At 43.4% G+C, this 17,509-nt stretch overlaps 1 protein-coding gene across 14 annotated transcripts in view; it reads right to left on the bottom strand.

Moving 5' to 3' along the window:
• The window catches only part of CADPS (calcium dependent secretion activator), a 478,500-nt gene that overhangs the window by 41,404 nt on the left and 419,587 nt on the right, over positions 1-17,509 (bottom strand). For all 14 annotated transcript variants that reach the window (XM_065884698.1, XM_065884694.1, XM_065884691.1 and 11 more), the window contains one exon: positions 5,577-5,609. In XM_065884698.1, the coding sequence (XP_065740770.1) occupies positions 5,577-5,609 (33 nt within the window). The remainder of the gene's footprint in view (positions 1-5,576; positions 5,610-17,509) is intronic.

Raw genomic sequence — 17,509 nt, 5'->3', positions numbered from 1 at the left:
TTAGATCACAAAGTATCGTTTCTCTACAAGACGTGACTGTCAGGCACTGCAAATTGAAGTTAGTTAACACTTCTGTGTAATTTCCAGGGTGAAAATGAGGAAGGTTTGGAAACAGTAGGACTGTATTTTTTTTTTTTTTCCTGATACAAAGCAAACAATTATCAAGCAAAGGGCCAATGCTTGGCCCCTGGGATGCTAGTAACATTTCTTAACACCTGCTGAAACAATGACAAGGTATTAATTTGAAAAACAATGAGGACAACTCAAAGCCACAGTAGTCAACTGTTACACTTTCAAGCAATTTTCAGGTTGTGTGATGGTCCTATAATTGTTGCAGTTTTATGATACGAAACAACAGAGGTTCTCCAATGAGATGCAAGTGATCGCTATCAGTTCTAAACTGGCACCTCTCTTCTCCTCTCCCTTCGGCAGCCACACATCACAGGGCGTTCTCAGTGGGAATGGGGACCCCTACTTGGGGCACTTGAGAAACATTATTATTGTTTCCATTTCTTCCCTGGTGATGCTTGTGGCAGATATAACCCTTTCCTGGACACATGCAGCCATCTTAGAGCTGAGATTCAAAGCCAAATTCAGCAGACCTGTTTGTAACCACAACAGTGATCTACAATAATGGTTATTTTCACCACTCCTTCTCTTTTCACTAAATTACTGTCCTCAAAGGGACATTTCATTTATGTTTTAAAAACCTTGGAAAAAACATCAGTGCGGTTCAGCTCACCCAGGTGAATCTATCTTTTGACTCTTTTTTCTTCATAGCACTCACCAATACCTGACAATGTATTATATATTTATTTGTTTATTGTCTTCTCCCACTAGCACATAAGCTCCATGAATACAGGGACTATATTTGCTCTATTTTCTACTGTGTCCTCAGCATATAAATGAGGACTGGCACATAGTAGGTGCTCAGTAAATATTTGCCAAATGAACAAAATCATGAATGAATAAGCCCCTGTCCCACCTCCTTTTTTAGACTCCTCAGTCACACTACATGGGTTTTTATTGGATCCCCCACACATTGAAGCCTGTGAAAATCATTTCAATTTCTCTGGGCCTTGGTTATACCACCTGTAAAATGGGATTAATAATAGCTCCCCTACTTACCTTCAAGGATTGTTGTGATCGTCAGCTAAAATAATGGAAGTTAAAATGCCTCAAAGGTCATAAATTGCTACACAAACATGAGCCACTATGATTCTTTCCTCCCCCACACGACTTATCACTTCATGACCTTACCTACCTTTGGAACCTACTTTGGAACCAAGAAGAAAGAAAGGGCTTCAGAGAAACCAACGTCAAAATAAAAATGACAAAGTCTCTGCGTGGAAATGTGTTTTCTCAGAGTCCTCTGGTTCCCCACTCACAACCATCTTCCATTTTAACCAGCTTTACGTCCAGTTCTAACAGGTCTGTTTTCCATCCTTTGGGGGACCAGGAAGGGGGATGAGGGGACTTATCTGAAACAGGTGTGTTGATTAAAGCTCTCACTTTTTGAGATACCCTGAGCTTGAGGGAGAAGGCTGCCGAACTGGAGCACCAGACATGTATATTCAGTATCCCCTGAGGTTTGGGGCTATGAAGGGCAGACGCCCCTATACCTTGAGAGGTCCTCAGGGGAGCGGGGCCACTGGGGAAAGACACAGTCACAATGGTGATCCTTGATCACAGGGAAAACATTCAAGGACTGTCAGTTCCCTATCGAAAAAGGCAGGGAAGGCTGTGCAATGCATTCTAAGCAAGTTTTCAACCAAAATGGTTAAAATAAAAACTGTCCACCGACCAACAAGCTAACTTGTAGCTGTAGATGGAAAATATTCTTGACTAAACAACTGATGCTATTAGGTAAATGAAGCTTTATACCACATGGCTATCTAGTCACCACGGGAAAGACTTCAGGTGACGGTGTTTAATCTCTCACAATTCCACTGTTTATTTTAAGTGCGGCTTGGACAGACTGATGGCATAGGACGTAGACGTTAGAAAATAATTAAACAAACAACGACTATATAAATGTCTGTCTAGTTAACTCCATCCATGTGTGGAAGACATTGTTTGTGAAGAAGCCACTTGGTGGCTTGGAAGAAACAGGACATTTTAACTGTAGCTTGCTCCTCCCAGGATATTGCTGAGCTGGAGGAAAACAAATTCAAATTTTCAGCATCTTAAGCAAGCCCTAATTAGGAATGCAAATCTGCTCTGAACTGAAGGGTCGAACACTCCATCTAAGACAAAGAGATATGCTTTGGGGATTATGCAATGTTTTGAATGACCCGGTAACAGCGCTTCTCTCTCTTAGTGTCGAGAATTAAGAGACAAACCTCTGAGGTAACTAAATACTAGTCCTCACAAGGAACTAAACCAATAAACCGTGTGCTAAAAACCTCACAGGGCAACAGAGGTCAACTCAGTCTTCAGAGCTAGAAGAAACTTGAAAGGTGATTTTATCCAATGGTTCTTAAACCTGGCTGCAAATGAGAAGGATGTGGGAAGCTTTAAAGAAAAAACCTGATGCCTAAATAACAAGAACCAAACACACAAACAAAACTGATGTCTAGACCCCATACCCAGAGATTCTACTTTAAGTTGGCAAGCAACCTCAGGCTACTCCTCGTAAAACCTCCCCAGATGTTTCCAATATACAACACCAAGGTCCGGAATCACTGGTTCCCAAACGTGCACCATCTATCAGAATCAGGTGGAGAGCTGTTCTAGAAAGAGATTTCCAGGCTTTACCCCCAGAACGACTGAATCAGAATCTCTGGAGGCAAGGGGCTGGGAATCTCTATTAAAAAAAAACCCCACAAAAACAAACCAAAAAACCCTTGCACATTCTGGTTTGGGGACCACTGATTTAATAGGTGATATTTGCTGGTGAGCTGGTCAACTGACTCTTCAAAACAAAAACAATGAAACAAAACAGCAAACCTTGATCTGTAGTGCTTGCCAGTTTCTGTGGTATAAATACTCCCTCCATGGCTGAGTCTGAGCTACCAAAGTGCCCTCACTGAAGGCAGAGTTGGAGAGAAATGTACGCAATTGACTTTTGGGAGCCAGTGCTAGCAGGCTCTATGTATCAGACTGCGAGCACGTGAGTCTTCACGCTCCCATTTACTCGACAGGTGACCTTGACAGCCACTTAACCTCCCTGCGCCTCAGTTTCCTCAGCTGTGACACAGGAAGATCATATTACTCCCTTCATCCATAGGGTTGTTCTGAGACGTAAAGGATGACTATTTACTCTATGTGAACAATGTACAGGTAGTACCTGTGTATATTGTACGATCATTTTCTAGAAAACTGTTTATTTGTTAAAACTTATTATAACACCGTCTGTTACAAAAAATACTTTAACGAACTTAATTTTAAAGTTTAGCTTTGTCCCAAGCTGTACTAAGTGGTGAAATCATGGTGAGAGAGCACATTTGATGTGCCGATCGTATTTTTTCTAATACTCACTAAAATAACTTCTCAGTTATCCAAACAGAGATGCTTCTCCGTGCACTAAAGGAAATCATCTTGCAAATGAGGTAGTGTTTAAGAGCATGGTTTAAGTCTCAGCTCTGCTTCTTATCACCTGCGGGATCCTCAGCAAGTCAACCTCTCTGTGCCACAGTATCCTCACCTTAAAGTGGGACTGTTGTGAAGGTTAAGCGTAAAGTACTCTGAACGGCGCCTGGCACACAGTGGCTGCCTTGTAAGGCTTGGCGGCTGTTTCTGTTTCTATGGTATTGTGTATCATCGGTGGGAAATGCACCCCATTTGGGGACATGCTGCATCCTTTTCTTCTGCCTCCCTGGAGGGCCGACACTTGGCTCATTGATTTTTGTTCCCTTTCACCTTGACGTAGAGTCCATTTTTTCCTCATCTTTACAATAAATCTGAGCCTGGCTGGCAGGAAGTAGGTTGAACCAATGAACATTGCCGATACTTGACTTTCTGACCTACCCCAAATAATCTGACCTCCTCAATAATTTCAGCCAGATCATTTTTTTCCCCAAGTATTTGGGTTTTGCCTACCCGGTTGCCTGTTTATATCTCACTGGTGAGATCTCCCCTCTGCTTTGAGGTATAAGAGAAAACAGACTTCAGCTACCAGATCTTCGGGTTGAGGACTAGAATTTCCATTTCTATTACTGTTGAAGCCCAGTGCAGGCCAGGGTGGATGTCAGCAAATTCACCGCCCCCCCCACCCCCCTCTCCGACCCCGTGGAATAGAGCAGAGCATTCCCTCGCCCCTCCCTCAACCCAAGGGCCTTGCTGCTGCTGCTGAAATATCTAGTGAGTGCCAGGGACAGTGCTGAGCATCCCAGATATGGACCATATCATCTGCACAGCAAGTCTGTGACGTGGGTATTATTATCTTTATTTTAAGGATGGAGAACCAGCTCAGAGAATTTGAGTAGTTTGCTCCCTGTGAACTGAAAGTTTCTACTTTGGGGCTTGGGAAGATAAATCACTTAACTTCTCTCCTTGCTCCAGGTATGTGACCTTTTTCTCTTCTCTATTATAAGGACTATCTAGGTGAAGGAGTCGGAGGTCCCCCAATGAGAAGTATTATATAAATTCAAAGCATAATTATTGATTGTACATTCTTTCATTAAACAAACAAAATGTATGCTAAACTCACTCCAGTTTTCCATTTTGCCATCCTTTGAGAAATAAGCCAATAAACCATGACACACTTAGCTTCCTGGGGAAATGAATTTAAATGTTAATATAAATCCTTTTAGAAAAAAAACAAATTTTAACAAATAAGTATTTGAACAAGGAGGGTACTTAATCACGTTCAGAATGAGAAACCCTCAGTACAAGCCCGTTGGTGGCTGTTGAGATAAGCTCTCTAAATTTAATATTTTATAATAGACTCACACCTCTTTTGTTAGAAATGGAGAAACAGAATCATTTTCTTTTCTCCTTCACTGGAATATATTTAAATCTCTCCAATTCTATTTTGCTAATAGGCAGGGCAAAGTCTGTCTATAAATGTATCCTGATTTATCACAGGTAATCCCACACTCTAGCATTCATGTGTAGAACTTAACCTCAATTTAAATGTAAATTCTGGGCAACTTTGAGTGCTTTATCTGTGAACTTGGAGAGTGCCCTTCATTAAGGCGGTCTGCACTAATTATAAGCAGCTTTGTAAGTTTCCCTTAAAACAATTGCAGAATTGACCCCAAAATGAACAAATTCCCAATTTATTTGTTTTAAAAAATTACTGGCACCCTTGTGCAAATTTCTGCCTAAGGCCCTGCTCCCAAGGTGTGCAGGCAGGAGGGGAAGGGAGCTGGATGATAACAGAATGAAATATACCAGAGAAACCAATGAACATGGAAATGAAAGTGAACTGGGTTTACCCTCAAAATAGGATCTCTTTTTCCTGTTGAAGGAAACTACAGTTTCCTACCCTCTTCTCGTCTCAAAACAATTTTACTGTGAAATATTCTTCGCTTCCTTTTGACTATACAGTTTAGTGGCAACTAATGAAAAGAGCACCATCAAAATTCTCACGAAAGCCAAAACACCCACAAAAACATTTTTCAAATACTCACAGGTACATCCACATATTTGGAAGCTGCCTTCACCTAAGGAGGAAAGAAGAGGATGGAAGTGAGGGTGGTGTTTATGTTTAATTGTTCACAGCTCAATGCTGTATCACCATCAGAGTTAAAACAATATGCTGGCAGACGGAGCTGACCAGGAAACACAGAAAGGTACTAAAAAAATAAAATCTGTTTGCTAATTTTTTTTACCCTGCAAGCCAGACCCACTGCTTTGGAGAGAAAGAGAGAGAGGGAGAGGAGAGAGAGGGAGGGAGGGAGGGAGGGAGAAGGAAAGAGAAAAAGACAGCAACATTTTTACTGAGATTCTGTAGCTGGTGTGGGAGAGCTGCATTTTCCTCCCTCCCTTCCAAAGGGAGAAAAATGACTGTAGCTAAACCCAGACCATTGAGTGGAGGGCTCACCAGTCTAGAAAAGCAGTTAAGTCCACTGTCACTTCTTGTACCTTGGGGTCTTTGTATAATCTGGCTACAGGTTTGTCCTAATTGAATCTTTGAGTTCTCACTTTCCAGTAACTCTCTTCTAGAGAAGGGGATGTAGCGGGTGGGCACCCTTAACCCAGAGGGAGATGGGTGCCTGTGGGAGGGGGTTGGGAGGGTACCAGAGCCGTTCAAAACTGTCCCAAGGCTGTTGTTATGTCTCCTGGTTTTAAATAATAAAAAACCCAGAAGGGAAGTGCAGGAAGAGGGTATGACATTTATTCTCAGTTCTGGTGGAGGGAGTGTGGTGGAGTACATACAGTGTTTGAGAGCATGGAATTTGGAGTCAGATCTGGGTTCAAATCCAAGCTCTATGACTTACAAGCTGTGTGACCTTGGACAAGTGACGACTTCTCTCTGAGCCTCAGTTACCTCATCTGCAAAATGCAGATACCATTAGGTAACTGTTGCAGCAGGTCGACACAAGGGTGAATACACACAGAGTCCTGGGACACAGCAAGCACAGAATAAATGGGGGCTGAGAGGATCGATTCACAAGCAGATCTGGCGGGGCTCTGGGTCCTGTGAGAAGTCAATGAACAGCTGGGTTTGAGGAACAGAAGCTGAGGAGGATGTCTGATATTCTATGCGTTTCATTTTGACTCGAGTCACACACGTTCCACTTAGCACAGGTAAGACCGAGGGGCTACATTTGGGATCAAAGGAGCGTTTTCAGTTTTGTCGGCAAGTACCGAGACTGCGGTGCACACCCAGCACTTAGGATGTCTTTTCGCATCTCAGGTGGGCTGCCTCTTGCCACCTGGCTGAGACCAGTATTGGGAGTCACTACCTCTACCCCCATGTCTCCCAGGAAAGTATCCAGGGGAGTGTTTCTCCCTGTTGCAATTTTCTCAAAGCCACTTTTCAAAATGTCAAATCTCAAGAAAAAAGTCAGTGAGCAAATGGGTGGGGTGGAAAGAATCCAGGATTTAGAGTCAAAAGTTTTGTAAGTGATAGAACTAGTTGACCTTGGGATCATCACTTCGAGTCTCTTCGCCTGGATTTCTCGATTTCTAGAACAAGGTGATACCACTGTGTACTCTGTACGGCTGAGAGCGTGATCAAGTGACAAAATGTACGGGAAAGTGTTTCATAAACTTTAAAGGGCGGAACACACATCAATTAGTTAATTATTGAGAGGACAATGCATTCTATCTCCTGGAATCATCGCCAGCACCCAAGATGATTCCTAGAGTCTCCAGTTACAGAATCTCTCAGAACCCTACATTTTTTCCCTTTGCAGCACGGATTCCAATTGCAATTCAGTAATTTTGGTGCCATGTCTGTCTCCCACGGAATGTCATGTCTTGTCCCTAGCTGTCTCCCCAGTGACTCACTTGTTACCCGGCTTAGAAAGGGTACTCAGGGAAAATTTGTAGAAGGTAGGATTAGAAGCTAGTGACCAATGCCGGCTTTAGGATGGTTGAGGAATAAACAGACCAGATTGAGAAGCCACTGCCTCAGTTAGTCTGAAGGCCAACAGTGTTGCATATAAAGCTGGATGCTTGCAAAGCTTGGTGAGTGAAGGAAACCACTCCAGGCCATTAAGGGGGGGTATGAGGAAAGCTTTCCAGAATTTGCCTAAATAACATTTTACTAAATGATTCTCAACCCGAAATCTTTCCTCTTTATTCCTGTTCTGGAATTTCGTTTGCGCAAGAAGGTGGCTTTCCTTTCAAATCTCCTCTATGTACATTAATATATAACATTTGTATGACGTTTTGCACTTTGCAAAGCACTTTCACGTACTGTTTCTTCTCTAAGCCACCCTGCAAAAGGGTGGCTATTAATTGTTTATCTATTCACTATTGAGAACACTAAAACCCACAGAATTTAAGAATTTATTTCATCATGATCTGAGCCAGAAGACAGAGAAGGCTGGACTCACATGAGGGTCTCCCGAGCCCCACTTTTTCCTTTTGAACTCCTGGCCTTTTCACCAGTGGTAGAAAGTATGAGGAATTTAAGCATCAGTGGTCAGGGCAGGTGCTGACAAAACAATTCTTCTCAGCTACAAATTGCCTCCTTCCCTCTGTAGACTTAGTGCTTGGCAGTTGGTAGGAGTTTTGCTACAGCTGAAATGATCAACCTTTAAACACACCCACTCTTACCACCAACATGCAGTTTCAACCCAGAAAATGACACCAGCCGAAGTCTATTCCTTTCAAAGCAGTTTGGGAAGATAAGGCAAGCTCTATGTCATGACGGAAACCATCCCCTCTCCTACACGCACTAGCCTTCAGTTTGTTGGTCTTTTTTTAAATCTGGTAACTGCTGACTTGCATTTAGTCTTATTGATCTTTCTCCCATCCCATAAAAACAGGGAAAAACAGCTCAGAGTAAACTGTGGTCCTATGAGGATTGTATCATTTTTCGGTCCTGGCCATTGAACTTGAAGAAAGGTGTTGAGGATACAGGGCAGTCTGGAAGTGTCTTCTACAAGAAAAGTAAAGGAGAAGGCATCTTGCCTGGAAGAGGAAGGGCTAACGGCAAACGAAATGAAAACTTCCACGTGGTTAATCAAGAACCTTCAATGTTGAAGGGTTAAACTTGGTCACGGTGGTTCTAGAGCACAGAATCAGGATGAATGAGTAACATGACGGGGCCCCAGAAGAAGGTGCGAACAGCTATCTCAGTCTAGCCAGGCACTGGCTATCTCTGGTGATCAAGAACTCCTTGCTGGAAAAAAGAAACCAAAAAAAACCCTCTTTGCCGGAGGAGCTCAAGCAGGAGGTATGTAGGATGCTCCGATGTGAGACTTTCCTTATGCGAGAGGTGACCTGTAAGGCTGCTTCCTGGTCTCTGTTGTTCACCTCCGTAAGAGGTAGAAAGCTGTCATCAGTTCTGTTTTTTTTTTTTTTTTTTTTTTTACAGTATACATGTTGGGATATAGCAGAGTGAATAAACTGACAGCAGAACCAGGATCAGAACTCTGGTCCCTAGAACCCTCTCCTGCCTAATGTCAACAGTGCTACCTTTTTAAGCATCACGTTTCTTTGAAGTATCCATAGGACTGACCATGTTTTTGGCCAGCTATACTCTAAGTAGAGAGGAAGGGCCAGATCCTCCCAACCCACTAAGGGTTTGGAATTATTGCCAAGGGTCAGAAAGTCCAAGCGCACACCAGACACTATGTCTAGATCAAATAAACAATAGACCTTGTAATCTACGCAAGACTATTTCCCATTACATATACATGTTGTTTTGATGAATAAAATACAGATTTCTTTAAAAGCACAACCTGTTTTATAAAATTTTGTCATTATGCGTTTTTTCCCATCAAGGGCTGTCAAAAGTGTGTGGGTTTGTGTGTAATTTTCATTTCTTTTTTAACTTTAAAAGAACTCTTCTTGGTGAAGTGGCTAAAAGGTTGGGCTGAGGATTGGCAGGGTTAGAAGTCAGGCTTTGCCATTTTCTAAGCTTGGTGACTTTGACCGAGTTAACTTCTGAGCCTCCTCTGCAAATGGGACAATTACAATGTTTCGCAAAGGAATATGGAGAGGATTGAATGAGGTAATCCATCCAAGGGTACAGAACAGAGCTGGGGACATGGTAAAAGCTAATAAATGTACCTCTTCTTACTGGCAATATCGGCTTCCTGGTGTAGATAAAGCCTCTGCTCCTTAGCTTGGCGGAGCCCACGGGCAATTTCTTGCCATGAAAAGGATGCTGGGATCTCCTCAGGTTACCAGGAGGCATCTGAGCTGGTCTTCAGTCTGGCAAACTTCCTGCCAATTCCATGAACACCGTATGCACTGGACTTCTCTCCAGAACACTGAGGCAGCAGCAAAGACCTCTGCTCCCTCCCTCAGGCTGCCCAAGCCGGGGCATGAGTGAGAGGGCAGTTCCCCAAGCCAGGGTGCTCTGTATACTCAATCGCACATCCCTACTTCTCTCTGGTACAAAGCCAAAGTCCCGGGGCATAGGAGAGAAGGCTGCGGGAGAGGCGTTTGCCCCAGACACCTGGTCTGGCGTCCTTTTTCTGCAGGGACTCAACTGCCCTCAAGGGAGAGACAAGAACTGTAACTTCCTGATCTCCCTGCTTTCTCACCACCCCCTCTGGTGGGACAAAGAATGTCCCTTCTCTAGCAGTATCCATGAACACCCCACCCCCACCCCTCGACCAGACAGAGCCAGTTCTGGGAAGGCAGGTTTGAAAAACAGACACAAACTAGAAGAGTCTGATGGAGACCAAGGGTGAAGGTGGGAAGATGAGCTGTCAGTGAGCAACCTGTTCACGTTTTCATAGGCCTGCAGCAAAGACCGAGTCTTAGGTCCAGGGCACTGCACTAGGGACTGTAGGTAAAGGCAATTGTTTCTTGATTTCTAGTGCCTTCCTTGGATGATGTCTTAATGCACAATCTCTCTAAACACCCAGAATAAGTCATGTCCATCCAACAATTCATAACTGTAAGTTACATTTCTTGAGTGCTTTCGACTTGCCAGGAGATGAGTTAGGAAGATTGCATATGTTATATTTAATCCTCACAACGACCTCTGGAAAAGGGTCCTATTAATAGCCCCATTTTACAGTTGACAAAACTGAGGCTAACAGAAAGGAAGCAATTTGGCTTAAAGTCACACAGCTAATAAGTTATAGCTTTGAACCTCCCATCCCTTAAGCTCCCTATTATTCGGTAAAAAAAAAAAAAAAACAACCTATCAAACCAGTCATATTTAAGTCTTGTTTCTTTGTGTGTGTAGACACAACCTAAAATGGCTTCTCCAGGAAAAATGTCTGAGAGATTTGAATAATTATCTGCACCGACTCAGTCAGGGCAGAAGGTCCAACACAGTTTCTCTGGCTTTGAATGTCCCAGCTAATTACCTCGACCCTCCACCTGACTTAGCGTGTGTAGACAGCCTTAATGGTTACTCTATTGAGCTCCTCCATTATTTTTCAGGTGCCCAAAGGTAATCTTTTCATTGAACACTCACCATTCCAGGATTTTCACAATGCTGATGACTAAGGGATTTTCTTCTGCCTGGTCCTAATAAGGGGACCTGAGTTAATCACTGTGTAGCTTTGATAGGGAGCACGGCGGGGGCTTAAACCACTTCTCTTGCTTCATTAGGGGAAAAAGCAACCCAGGTGCAGACCACGAGGACCTCAGGGTTTGTTACTATTAAATCAATGCACGGACAAGAAAAAAAAAGTGGATTAGGCCCTCTTTGCAAACAGAAATCTGGTGGGTAAGACGCAAAGATGGAAGAAAAAAGAAGTCTGAACAGATACCACTGCATTAGTGGCTGCCTGAGCTCTCCTTTCTCCCGGTGGTCTCTTAAAAAAAAAAAAAAAAGACAAAACCCAACCAAGCAAATGATTTATTCTCTGCACAAGCTGACGCCACCCCTGCCTGTTTGACTTCACAAGAACTTGGAGCTGATTTCTCTGTCTTTGCCTACAAACTGCCGACCACACCACTCTTTCAAGGGGCCGGTAACATTTACTTGAGTGTCTGGCTTGTGAAATTTCTGCTGCAAGGAGCATGAGGCTATTTTGCTTCCTTCTCCACTTCCCTAACCCAGGTGATCTTAGAGATCTGGATTTTTTCTTTCTTTTTTTTTTTTGAGAGTTAAGGCAGTTTGGTATGTCAACATGCTACTTCGTACCACCATCATCAGTAAAATGATTTTATTAGTTGAATTTTATCATCTATCACCAGCCTTATGTCTAGAATGTAGGTTCTATGAGGAATAAGAACTTCTTTTTCTCTCCTCACTATCTCCACTGCCTGGTATATAGTAGGGGCTCAATAAAAATGTGTTGACTACCATATATAAAAGAGAGAATCAACGAGGACCTGCTGCAGAGTACAGGGAACTCCACTCGACACTCTGTTACGGCCTATATGGGAAAAGAATCTGAAAAAGAATAGATATACGCATATGTATAACTAAATCACTTTGCTGTACACCTGAAACTAACACAGCATTGTAAATCAACTATACTCCAATATAAAAAGTGTGTTGACGGAATGAACTTCTGAGCATGGTACCCTTTACTCTGTACCCAGGATAAAGGTTTCTAGTGCTTTCTTGAAGCTGTTATTCAAGCTCTGACACTCTTAAAGAATCACTTAAGAAAAGTGTGACCGGGCACTATCAATTCAAAAGGAAATGGCTTTTGTTGCTTCTGTGAGATGAGCTTAAAGGGTCTCTTGTGTCCCTACAGTATGAGTACGGCACAGAGGTAAGAGCTCGAGGCCAGGAGTCAGATACCTGGGCTGGCATCTGGTTTGATCAGCCACCAGTTGTGGGCCAGGCAATTAACTTCTCTAAGCGTCAGTTTCCTTCTTGGAAAATAGAGATAATGACAATATTCCCTCCTCATGGGGTGGTTGTATAGATTATTAATAGAAAAAAGAGATTTCTTAAGGGCTTAAAACGTGCAGGACGCTATTCTAAGCATTTGACTTGTATTAAATTCATTTAGTGCATGCAAAGCATCAGATGAGTCACTGTATGTGAAAACCTTTGCACAGGGCCTGGCACATAGTACGTGTTTAATAAATGTTGCCTATTATTTTTATATTCTCTTTTCCTTTCACGTCCGAAGGGGCTGATTTGATAGTTCAGGTTCCAGGGCACAGGTTGGGCTATGTTTGCTAATGGGTGGGGTTGTTAAACCTTAAACATCTGCACACTGAGGTATGTGGTTCTGTTTCATGGTTAGAAAGCTTCATGATGTCTGTGACTAATCCTGCTGTAAGAGGCCTGGCCATCTTACTTCCTCTCTTCTTTGCTGGCCCTGTACCAGGTTGTGGTCTGGATTCTCTCTCTATTCTATTTCTCCTTGGATCCTCAGGCCTCAGCTCTTAACAAAGAGATCCCTGGAGACCAGCAGGGCTCCACAGAGTTCTCTGCATTGGAATATGGACCCAAAGCCCACCTCACAATGTGGTAGCTTATTATTTTGCTCCCTGTGTGGGCATGCCACTCCCACTGAGAAGTGGGGTCTATTATTCCTCCATCCCCCTTGAGCCTGGGCTGGCCCGTGACTGCCGTGACTAAGAGAGTATGATGGAGGTGACGCCATATCAGCCTTGAGCCTAATCTTGGAGAGGGCCAGCAGCTTTGCTTCTTCACCCTTGAAAGCCAGCTGCCACTAAGTGCAGCTGTGCCGAGACTGCCATGCCATCTGAAGCCCAAGGCACGTGGAGAAGCTCAGCTGGATGAGACCCCATATGGGGGAGAAATAGGCACATGGAGACACATCAAGCTATCAGACATTCAGCCCCAGTCCAGCCAAGCAAGTGACCCCTGTCAGTGCAACATGGAACCAAAGAATCCCCTAGCCAAGCTCTTCCCAGATTTCTGACCCACAAAATCGTACACAAAATAAACAGATCGTTTTGAGCCACTAACTTTGCCACAGTGTGTTATGCAGCAATAGATAACCAAGATATTCAAGAAGGTGTCACTTGGTCTCCTATTTCCCCAATTTTATCCATTGCATGTATTTTCCTGGAGGATGCTGTGGGGAGGTCACTGATGGTCTAGGACAGGATTTGGGCATTCCTGGGTCTCCTGGCTATAAAAGGAGACCAGCTGATTTTCACCTGATTCTCAATGATATTTACTGAGCATGTATGTATGGGGCACTGAGCTAGACACCTCATGTATAACTAACTCAATTAGTCATTCCTGTAGAACATCAGAAGGCTCATTTCACCATCTCCGCTTCACAGATGAGGACACTGAGGTTCAGAGAGGTTAAGCAAATCTCTAGAGGTAAACCAGTAAGTGTCCAAGCCCAGGTCTGGTTATTAAGTGCAGAGTCCTTTCAGGACATCAAGTTGCTGATGTTGTGAAAATGATGTGTCATTCTAAAGCTATTTCTTACCTAATAATCACCTGGGATCTGGGAGAAGGCGAGCCGGCTTGTGGGACGTACAGGGACTTTGGGTCAGACAGAGCTTTGTTGGAATTATGCTCCATCACTTACTAGTTAGATGAACTTAGGAAAAAATTTTAAGCTCCCACAGCTTCTATAATCTCATCTGCAAAATGAGGGTTATAACAATATCTTCTTTAGGAGGTTCATGTGAGGCTGAACAGGTTGACATCATGTTAAGTGCTCAGTGCAATGTCTGGTACCTAGTAAGAGCTCAGGAAGTATTACCTAATATTGTTACTAGTGTTTCAGTCACTTGTCGTCACCTGTGAGTTGACTGTACCAAGTGTGTTCCCATCTATAGTTTATAGACTAGAAAAAAGGCTTGGCAAACTCTGGCCTGTGGGTCAAATCTAGCCTGCTGCCTGTTTTTGTGTGGCTCATGAGCTAAGAATGGTTTTCACATTTTTAAATGAAGGAAAATCGAAAGAAGAATCACATTTCCTGACATGTGAACATTACAGGAAATTGACATTTCCATGTCCATCAATAAAGTTTTATTGGAAAACAGTCATGCCTATTCATTTACATCTTGTCGATAGCTGCTTTCACGCTACAAGGGAGGAGGCTGAGTCTCTGTGACAGAGACTAATGAGGCTTGTAAAGTGAAAAATATTTACTATCTGCCTGTTTCCAGAAAAAAATTTTCTGACCTCTGGACTAGAGGAGGAGCCATTGGGGTGGGGGGTAGGGGAAGAATCATAAAATGTAAATTTCTAATCTTAATATGACCATTAGCTAGTTGACTGACTACTTGTCTAACCTGTTGGCCTCCTGTCCTTACCTATTATAATAGGGCACAGAGCTAAATGTTTTCCCCTGATTCCTTCCAGAAATACGACTCTTAGATGGTGTATGAGGCAGGTGCTAGGAAGAATGTGGAACAGGAAACACTTCCCACACCTTGAAAGGTTTATAAATACTCTAGCAGTAAAACAAAAGGCTATTAATATCTTAGTATTAATAAGAGCTCTGGAAATGAGGCTCCAGGAAAAATTATAGTGGCAGGGAAAAGGAAAAAACAATAGAGGTAAAGACCATTCACACAGGTACCAGACAATGTAGCAGGGACCAGTGGGTAGACTTGGCGATGAAATATCAGGATTACAACAGGCAGCATGTGTTACTCATTTACCCTGTGCCAGGCACTGTTTGCACTGTTTCTTATGAACCACCTCCTTTAATATTCCCAGTACCTTCGAGATGCAGCCTCATCATCTGTACCTCTCTGTGCTGTTGTGAGGATTAACGAAGACGATACACATACAGGGGCAGAATAAAGGACATGGCAAGTCCTCAGTACGTGCTAGCTGCTATTACTACTGTTGGAATTGCACGCCAAAGGAACAGCCTTTCTATTCTACTGGCAAAATCAGCTCATTTGCCCTGAGTGCCTACGTTTGCCCACATTTTCCCTCAACCTCCAGTTTTCATGCTCTTTTTTTTTTGCGGTACGCGGGCCTCTCACTCTTGCAGCCTCTCCCGTCGCGGAGCACAGGCTCCGGACGCGCAGGCTCAGCGGCCATGGCTCACGGCCCTAGCCGCTCCGCGCATGTGGGATCCTCCCAGACCAGGGAACGAACCCGTGTCCCCCGCATCGGCAGGCGGACTCTCAACCACTGCGCCGCCAGGGAAGCCCCATGCTCTTTTTGTGGCAGAAATGGAATGGGCAGGGTTCTATCTAAATGCACATAGCTCCAATGATAAGCATCACTCAGGCCAGTAACATGGGAGAACCACGAGCACAGCATTCGTCAGCAGAATGGAAATACCCGAAAAAGGATGCGGTCATTTCTCATGGGGATTAGAAGAAGTGCAGGGAAATGGTTGAGAGCACAGACTCTGGGGTTGGTTGGTGTAGGGCCAAGTTCTAGATCCAACACTTACTAGACAATTGACTTCACTTTTCCATGCCTTACTTTCCTCATCTATAAAATGGAGATAATAGCACTCTTCATAGAGTTGCTGGGTTACTAAGCGAATTTCTAGAATAGTTCCTGGGGCATAGTAAGTAAGAACTATGTGTCAGCTATTAGCATCATTTCTGCTGGAAAATCAAGTTGCTTTAGGTAGTTAGGCTTGTATATTAAGCTTGGTCTGGCACTATCGGACAGCTACAAGTGACTATATTTAAATAAACGAAAACAAAATGCGATTAAAAATCCAACTTTTTAGTTGAACTAGTCACATTTCAAGTACAGGTGGCTGGTGGCTACTGTATTAGACAGTTCAGATATAGAAAATCTCCATCACTAGAGAAAGTTCTATTGGACAGCACTGGTCTAGACTCAAGAGACATTCGTAAATATAGGTTATTACATTTTTCAGTGATAAGAGTGAAGAGGTGTGTCATTCAGTTCCCACGTTAGAACAAGAGATCAGCTGGAAGCAGCAGCAGGGGAAGGAAAAGGACATGGGTGTCAAGAGCATCGTCTTGTGGATGAAACAAGAACTAAAGGTGGATGGGTACTATGTAAAGTGACTGGTAATACTGACGTAACTGTAACAGGATGGGGGGTGGAAAGTGGAGAGGGCAAAGTGAGTATCTATTGTACTACAGCAGGGAGGTAAATCATCTCTATGATCAATAAACCTAGAAACTGCAGTATAAGAACAGTGCTTAGAGCTAGGAAGATAAAAGCAAACTTGTTTGCAAGGGTCCCTTCTGGGGTAAGGGATGGAGGATGGAAAGGGATGCAACAGAGAACTGTTGCTTTTTAAAAAAATAATTATTGTGTTTCTGTACTAGTTCACATTTTAACCACGTATGTATATTTCTTTCGTAAAAAGTTATTGCAAAAAGAACAAAACAAGTGGTAGAATTTTCAGCATTCGAGCATTTGCGGGAAGAATGTATCTTCTCCAGGGTAACTTCTTCAAGGTTTTTGCGTGACTGAAATCATGATTCTGAGAAGCAAGATGTAGCAAACCACCTCCCGCTCCCCAATACATAATCTGGATGCTCTAAGTGCATCTTGGGAAGAGGAATAAACGGTAAGTGCCAACCAAGGGGCTGACGGCTTGGGGGAGACAGAATGTGCCAGTGGGTGGATGTACTGGGACTGTGTGTGCAGGTGAGCAGTTGAGCAAACCTCGGTGGCTCTTGCCTGGGGCCAAGTAACAATTACAGTGAAAGCCCTTTCCAACAATTTCTGAAAAACACAACCCTTGAAGTAGATCTGGAGTCACAGACAGTGTGACGGATTCCCAGAGCTCTGCCACCAGAGGGGCTGAAATGTTTTCGATGCTTGCTGAAGATCAAGGGTGTTTCAGGCCAACTGTGAAATGCTGTGCCCGTGTCAGCACCGTGTACATGCGGCATAGATGCACATTCACTGTGAGGCCATCTTCCCTTGCTTTCCTTTTTAGGAGGGCCAGATTTTATAAATACTGTTTTTACAGATGTAGGAACTGTGATACCAAAAATTTTTTATGGGTGGGTCATCAGATGGTCATTGCTCAGAAAGATAATCTCTGGCTTTGAAAATGTGATTCATATTTTTTTTTTGTTTGTTTGTTTGTTTGTTTGCGGTACGCGGGCCTCTCAC

This window comes from Phocoena phocoena, chromosome 10, assembly GCF_963924675.1.
Source record: "Phocoena phocoena chromosome 10, mPhoPho1.1, whole genome shotgun sequence".
Classification (NCBI taxonomy): domain Eukaryota; kingdom Metazoa; phylum Chordata; class Mammalia; order Artiodactyla; family Phocoenidae; genus Phocoena; species Phocoena phocoena.
This window is presented reverse-complemented; position numbering and strand designations above follow the sequence as displayed.